We start from the raw sequence: 7851 nt of genomic DNA, 5'->3' as shown, positions 1-7851 counted from the left end.
GTAACTGTGAATTTCCTGGCTTTGTGGGTTTGAGGCAGCTGGTATTTCTGGGTGTGGGTTTTGTGTGATTTGACACAGTTCTATATCTGGCACAGGAGATACATATTCCTCCCCAGCCCCCAGCTCTGATGTTAACTTTTCAACCTGCTGCCCCTCACACTTACGCGCTGCTAATCACTTACGGCTGGAGCTCGCTGATGGGATGAAGTGCATCTGATTTAAAAGCACTGGGGGCCTTTCTGCTGTCAGTGGCACAAGGCATATGTGCAGATGTCAGGAGGACTTATCCCAAGGCTTTGTGTAAATTGCAGTGATTTCCCCGGCTGACAGGGAAACATGGGTCTTGCAGATGAAGATATCAAGCCTTGGTAGTAACATTTCTCCTGTTGAATGCGCCTGTCACTGAGGATCCTTTTAAATAAACCACACACACGCACGCACACACCCACGCTCTCTCATGCACAGGCATGGACTGATCACATTTTTGTGTCAGGTATGGCGGAAATGCAGTTTTCAGGCGCCCTGTATGGTGATGCCATGGAGCCTGGACTATGGATTGTCCATGACTGGACAGCCCTTGAAAGACAGCAGATACCCAGGGAGGGAGTTTCTGATCTCACACACATAGAGTCAGGACACTCGGTTGCAAATGCCCCAGCGTGATCCCTGTTACACACACAGCACTAGGCTGGAAATGCACACGTGTGATCGCACCCCCACGTCAGAGCCCTGGGCTGGAAATGCCCGGGTTTGAGCCCCGTTCTGCGGATTGGAAAGATCTCTCCCACGCAGAGCAATGCCCAGAAGTAGGTTAGAAATGCCCTGATCACTGTGCAGCATGTATCCTCCTCTGTGATCTCCCTGCTGGGGAAGCATTACAGCGTTTTCCCCCTTTGGCTGTCAGCAAACCCTGCCCTCTCTATTTATCATTCCCTTGACGTGTCGCTAGCAAATGGGGAGCAGAGAGGGCTGATCTCTCGGTGGAAGGGGTCACACTGCCTCTGACTGCCACTTGTTGCAAAAAAAAAAAAAAAAAGGGAAAAAAACCCCACCCCACCCCCCCATTGCTACAACAAGCTGCAGAATAAAGGAAATATTTGTAACAATCTGATCCATGCTGGGACCGGGGGCCCAGCGCACCAGCAAAGCGCCAGAGGAATAAAAAGACAGCCACAGATCCGATTGTTTTTTAAATCTATATTTATACAGCCCCCCGCCCCCCCCCCGGCCCCCGGCTCCCTTGGGCAGCCAGTCAGTGGGAGAGAAGGAAGCATGGTGGAAAACACGAAATCTGCTTTGGTAAGCTTTTTTTTTTTAAAGAAAATTGTATGTTTTCGAATGCCTGACAGAACAATTACCTCCGGCTCGCGGCTGGGGGGGGGGGGCGGGGGGGGTTAATGGGGTTGCGGTTGTTGTTTGGTTTCTTTTAGTTGTTGTTGGGCTTTTTGCTTGGTGGGGGGTGGAAGTGAACTCGGGGGCGGGGGTGGAAACTGCATCAAGTCAAACGTCCTGCAACTTCCCAGCCCCCCCAGCCCCCCCCCCCAGCCCCGCCGAGTCTGATCATTCATAAAGAGCCGAGCGAGGGGGGATCCCCCGGGGCTTGCACGTGGATCGCGTGTGGGTCTGGCCGCCCCGGGCGGAAAGGGGGGGGTCTCCCGGACCTCCAGAGCTGGAGCCGGGGGGGGCTTGTGGGGAGCCCCCGCGCCCCAATCTCCCCCCGTCTCAATTCTCCCTGCCCTGAAACTCCCTTTACTGCGCCCGTCTCCCCCTCCCCTTCCTCCCCGGCCCATCCGCCGGGATGTTTTCTCGGGCGGGGAGATCCCCCGGCTGGAGCCCGGCTCCGGGCTGCGAACTTCCCGCCGGGGCAGAGGAGCCGCTTCCCGGCTCCCCGCGAGGGGCTTGGGGCCCCCGGCTGGAGCGGAGCCGGGCAGCGGCAAAAGTTGGGCGAGACGCGCCCCCGCGCCCCGAGTTAGTCCGGGTGGGAGCGAGGGGGCGACGCGCTGCGGCTTCTCCCTGCCCGCCCCCGGTTCTCCGGTCCCCGCTGTCCCCCCAGCCCTCCTGCCCCGCTCCCTTCCTCTGTCCCGGGCTTCCTCTCCTCGGCCTCTCCCCCCTCGGCCCTTCTCTGCCCCCCTCCCCCCCTCTTCCTCCTTCCCCCTTCATCCCCCTCTCCTTCCCCTTTCATCCCCCTCTTCCACCTCCTCTCCTTCCCCTTCAACCCCCTCTCCTTCCCCTTTCATCCCCCTCTTCCTTCTCCCTCTTCCTCCTTCCCCTTTCATCCCCCTATTCCTCCTCCTCTCCTTCCCCCTTCATCCCCCCTCCTTCCCCTTTCATCCCCTCTTCCTTCTCCCTCTTCATCCCCCTCTTTCTCCTCCTCTTCCTCCTTCCCCCTTCATCCCCCTCTCCTTCCCCTTTCATCCCCCTCTTCCTCCTCCCTCTCCATCCCCCTCTTCCCCCTCCTCTTCCTCCTTTCCCTTCATCCCCCTCTTCCTCCTCCTCTCCTTCCCCTTCATCCCCCTCTTCCTCCTTCCCCTTCATCCCCTTCATCCCCCTCTTCCCCCTCCTCTCCTTTCCCCTTCATCCCCCTCTTCTCTGGGCCGGGCACTCACCCCCACCCCCCACTCTCCTTGTGTCTCCCCGCAGGCTGCCTTCTCCTCCCCGGGGTCGCTGCCCCTGCCGGGGCCGGGCGCCGGCGGCGGCTCCCCGGGGCGCGGCGCTGCCCTGCCGGCCCCGGGCGGCGGCGGGCTCCGGCTGGAGGCGGTGATGGAGAATCTGCAGCGGCAGCAGGCGGCGCGGCTGGCCCGGGTGGAGGAGAAGCTGCGGCGGGGGCCGGCGGAGCCCGGCCCGGGGCAGCTGCGCTCCGTGGTGGGGAGCCGCGTCCAGCAGCAGGCGCTGGCCATCCAGCACTACCAGGCGGCGGTGCGCTGCGGGCTGGCCCCCCGCGGCCGCCTGGGGGGCTCCCCGCCGGGACCCGGCGCCCCGGACCACGAGGAGGAGGAGGAGGAGGAGGACCTGGAGGAAGAGGCGGGGGCGGCCCGGTACCCGCCGCGCTCCCCCAGCGCCCCGCAGCAGCGCCCGGAGCCCGCCCGCTCGCTCTCCCCGCCCCGCCAGCCACCGCCCCAGCACCACGAGTGGACCTACGAGGAGCAGTTCAAGCAGGTAAGAGCCACCCCCAGGGGCGCCTTCCCCCGGGAGTCAGCGCCCCCCAAGTTCCCCCCGGCCAGCCCCACCGCTCCCCAGAGAGCCACCCCCACAGCTGTCCCGGTGTCAAGGGCCTGGGCCTCACCCTCCAGTACCCTGACCCAGAGAGCTACCCCCACTATTTCCCTCCTGCCCCAGGGTCCCCCATCCCAACAGCTGTTCCACTAGCAACCCCCCGGCCCCATCTCCCAGTATCCGCCACCCCAATAGCTACCCTCACCCTGCCCCGATAACTATCCACCCAATGGAGACCCCACCAGTCACCCCCTGGCCTCATCTCCCAGTAGCCCCACTCCAATAGCTATCCCCATATATCCCAGCCTGCCCCGGTGCCCTCACCCTGCCCCCAGTACTCCCCACCCCAATATCTCCCACCCCATCCCAATACCCTCCATCCCAATAGCTTTCCATATATCCCCCATCCGCCCCAGGACTCATCCGCCCCAAGAACTGCCCCAGTATCGACTGCGCGATATCCTCCCTCCTGCTCCCACGTCCCCCACCCCAGTAACAATCCCGCCAGCCACAGCAATATCCTTCACCAGCCATGAGATCCCTATCCCAATATCCACCTCAGCATGCACCCTGCCCCATTATCCCTCCAGAGCATTCCTGTCTCCCCCATATCCACCCTGAGAACTGCCCCCAGTCTCCACTGCAATGTTCTTCACCTATCACTACCCCAATTCCACCCGAAGATCCTGCCCGTCTCCGCAAATACCCTCTCCAATAACTGTCCCAGCAGCACCCCCAGTGGGGAGGGCACTGGGGTGGCTGGGAAAGCTTCCTCGCACTGACTTGAATGGAGAGGGTGGGACTGGGAAATTCAGTGACTTGTTCGGTGATGGAAGGTGAACCTAGAGTAATATGCTGTCTAAACTGGCTGCTCCCTGCCTCTAAATATGCAGGGACTTCCCCATCAGGGAACGTATTTCCCCGTTGCTCTGTCTATGTTGCTGTAGTTTGCATGATCGTATGATGACAACATGCTTTTTTACCTGGCACTTTGGAGACCTTGGTGTGACACTTCCAACCCCGGAAATGCGGACAAAATTCCTACTGTTTTAGAAAGTGCAGGGCTTGGTACCAATTATTTGTTTCTCCCCAAGGAGTCCTTCCTCCCCAGTGTTTGCAGGGTCAGAGCCCTCCTCTGCGCTGTTCTCAAATATCTCCAGTCCCAAACTTCCTTCTGTTTATCCCGCCAGTAAAACTGCAAACGCTCTCTTGAGTTAGGAAGGTCCTGTTCCCGGTTAATTGTCCCTAGGCCTATTGTTCTCAAGGCCCGGATAGCTCATTGATAGAGTGAACGCTTTGGTTAATACAGTACACAGCCTCGTCTCATTAACTTTGGGAGGAATATAGGGAATTGTGCATAAAAGGACATTTCTGTAACTGGATGTTATGTTACCCTCGACTTGGTGGACAGCCAGGGCCAAACCTGCAGCTCTTCTGAGGGATCCTTGCTCAGGCGAGTGGTCCAATTGTTGGGAAGAGCCTGAGCCTGCTTCCACTGCCGGATTTAGGGGCAGGTGACCCATGTGACCATCTGGGGGCCAGGGTCAGGGGGCGCCGGGCTCGGGGTGCTGTGTTTGTTGCTAGTGTCTTATATGACGGATAAATCATGCATACAAATCGTGCATCAAAGTGGTGACGAGTTACAAATGCAATACAAAATAAGATATTCAAACGTTTAACCTGGGGGGGGACACACGCTGAAGATGCCCCTCACTCAGGGCGCTATTTGATCTAGGGCCAGCCCTGCCTACAGCCCTTACCCGTGCGGGTGATCCGGACTGCGGTTGATTTCAGAGTGAGAGGATTACATACCTGCGGAATCGGGGCCTGGGTGCGAGGAGCGGTGAGGGCAGAGTCAAGGCCTGCTCCTGCTTCCCTGGGGAGCTGGCCAAGAGGAACTTCCACCCTTCCCTAGAGGTCGATTGCCCAACCTGTTTGCTGATCTGCTGCAGAAAAGCGGAGGAAACGCACCCTTTGGAAACAGGAAATGGAGTCAGGGCTGGAGCTGACCTTCTTTATCCAGCCGGCAGAGGGGCTGAGCTGTGTGTTTGAGATGCTGGGCAGATAAGGAGATGGAGGGGGCAGATAAGGGAGCATGGCTGCTGGACAGGCCCTGGCGGGAGGTGAGGGGAATAGCAATGCCCGCTGTACTTGGCTCTTCAGATTTGCTCCTGGCCAGCGCGCTCCGAGTGACTGACACATTTGTAGCTAAACAGCTTTCAGCGAGCCGAGAGGCAGCATCTGGAGCCTTTATCGAAAGGAGTTCAGCGGGAAGCAGCTGACCTGGGCACCAGCAGAGCACAGGGCCGGCCCAGCTTGCAGGCGCGTCGGCGTGTGTGGGGAAACAGAGATGTGTCTCTCAAGCCGGAAAGGGGTGGGCAAGGAGGTGATTGCAGGGTTTCTATTTACCACACGCGCTCCCAGCTCCGGGCAGGTGAGCGCTGGGGCGCTGGGCAGGGGGTTCTCAATTGAACCTGGCCTCCTTTGTCCTGGACATGGAAACGATTGTGTTTACGGCTTGACAATGCGCACATTGATTCCCTGCGCTGAGTGGGCTGCGGTTTTGTGGTCTGAGGTAGCGACGCCCGCCGGCTGCTCACCCGACTTCTCTTTGGGTCTCTCGGGTGCTCAGGGTCTGGTGGAAGCTGTGGAAGGGGCGGGGCTCAAGTGGCAAATACTGAATAAGGAGGAACTCGCACCCACGCCTCACCTTACATGGGTGTGTGTCATGGTGGGGCCCCAGCCAGGAATCCCTGGAACACTTTGGATCCGCGTTTTAGTTCGTGTGTGTTTGATATCGGCGAGCTCTCGAGCTGTATCCTACACTCATTCATCGATTCCCAAGCCAGACGGAACCCCAGTGATCATCTAGCCTGGCTCCCTATAACATAAGCCAGAGACCTGCCCCTAAATAGAACTAGAGCAGAGCTCTTAAATAAAACAAAATCCAAGACACCTTAGCAGCATGCCAGCCTGCTTTCCCTGAGCTTGGTAAAACCCTCTGTCCGGAGGCAGACCGTGGAAACCTTCTGATGCGTTTTGCATTGTGGCCCCTCTGGCCTTGAACCAAGTTCTGGGGGCGAGGGGAAGGGGGCCAGGAGAGCACCAGGGCCCCGATCCTGATGGCAGCGGAAATGTTATGAGCACGAGGAGCGGGGATCAGGGTCTATCATTGGGTTCTGTTGTCGAGATGGTAAATTAAACTACTTAGTGTTTGTGAAAGGGGGTTCCGTTAAATTTCCTGACCTGTGGCCTTTCACGGTGAGCCCTGGAGAAAGCCTGGCTTCCAGGAGTTTGTAATGCTGCTCCGATGAGCCCCAGAGACAGTGGGTTTGGGGAGATCCCTGCAGTGCAGTCACACGCTGCGTGGGGAGCGTATGGGTGGGTGGGTGTGTCTGCGGACCAGGGGTACAAATCCAAGCGTCATTGCCAAAGCAGTAAGGATCAGCTTAGCAAAGCCGCGGGAATGGTGCTCCGCTGACCTTTCTGTTCGAGAATTGCGCAATCAGTCGCTCGTTCACTGGCATTTCAAGCACAGTAACTGGCCAAACTAGAAATAGATTGTCTCCGCATGTACCTGTCATGCGTCAGGTATGCAAGCAGGCAGTATTTACCGTCTGTCCGTGCCCAGGAACCTTGTGCACTCGGCCGTTGGTCTATTTCTGGATCCGGGCACGTATTTGTAGAGAGAGGCCCAGAGAATGGCTTGGGTGGGTGTGCTGAGTCGATCGAATTGCACTGCCTGTATGGAGGGTTACGTTACGCACAGGGACAGGCTGGCTGGCCAGTTCAGAGGGGTCAGTGTGAGGGGTGTGACGGGCTCCGTGGACTCTTTTGAGAGAAAGCATTCCGAGCATTTGTGTGAAACAGGGAAAGCCTCCCGCCAGCACTCTGCTCCCTGGATCCTAATGCTCAGGCAGTTCCCCCCGCCCCCTCCCGTGAAGGTCTGAACACACACGCAGCACAGAAACGGGGCCAGAGGGTCTTGATTTAAACAGGATATAGAATAAATGCCTGTCTAGATAGATAGAAAAGGAAATTAAATTGGATTGGCTGGCAAATAAAATCCTTCCCTGCATGAAAGTTTTTCTTTCTTTCTTTCTTTCTGATACGTTTTCTTCTGTATTCTTAAGATCAGATGAGAAGTGGGAGCCGTGCTGGATATTTGTAACGCACCCCAGCTGTCTGCCCAGCACAACGCTCTGTAAAACTGGCATCAGGTCTAGCGAGTGCGTTTTCCCAGACACGGAGAGCCTTGCTCCAGGAATTGCCCCTTGTGCATTGTCTTTAGAGATAGGAATCAAACAATCTCAGCAGAAGGTTTGATGCAAAAAGTGGTGCAGCTTTGGGTCGATCCATGAACAGGGCTTCAAGCCGCAGTGTGACGTGGCAGGCGAGGGTTAATCTGACAGCTGTGGCTGGATGGTGGGGGAATTTAGTTGAGGGAACCCCTGTAGAGCCAGACATAATTGTGTCTCTCCTGTCCCCCCAACACACACACTAGTACCTCGGCGTTCACGCTTTGGGAGCCAGCTTTCTCGGGTGGTTTGGGCTGCTCTGAAGACACCGTGGCCTTGGGTTTGCATGGTTAGCGGTTGCTGGATGTTGGAGCCCATCGGTGGTCTCCTGTCTGGATGT

General features: G+C 57.8%; 1 protein-coding gene across 1 annotated transcript in view; it reads left to right on the top strand.

The window, feature by feature from the left end:
* Positions 1-1272: 1272 nt before the first annotated feature.
* Positions 1273-7851, top strand: part of ARID3C (AT-rich interaction domain 3C) — a 137068-nt gene continuing 130489 nt past the window's right edge. The window contains exons 1-2 of the mRNA XM_077818086.1: positions 1273-1299; positions 2641-3156. Coding sequence (XP_077674212.1) covers positions 1273-1299; positions 2641-3156 — 543 coding nt within the window. The remainder of the gene's footprint in view (positions 1300-2640; positions 3157-7851) is intronic.

This window comes from Eretmochelys imbricata, chromosome 5, assembly GCF_965152235.1.
Source record: "Eretmochelys imbricata isolate rEreImb1 chromosome 5, rEreImb1.hap1, whole genome shotgun sequence".
In the NCBI taxonomy this organism is placed as follows: Eukaryota; Metazoa; Chordata; order Testudines; family Cheloniidae; genus Eretmochelys; species Eretmochelys imbricata.
The sequence above is the reverse complement of the archived record's forward strand: the minus strand, read 5'-3'. Positions and strand labels throughout refer to the sequence as shown.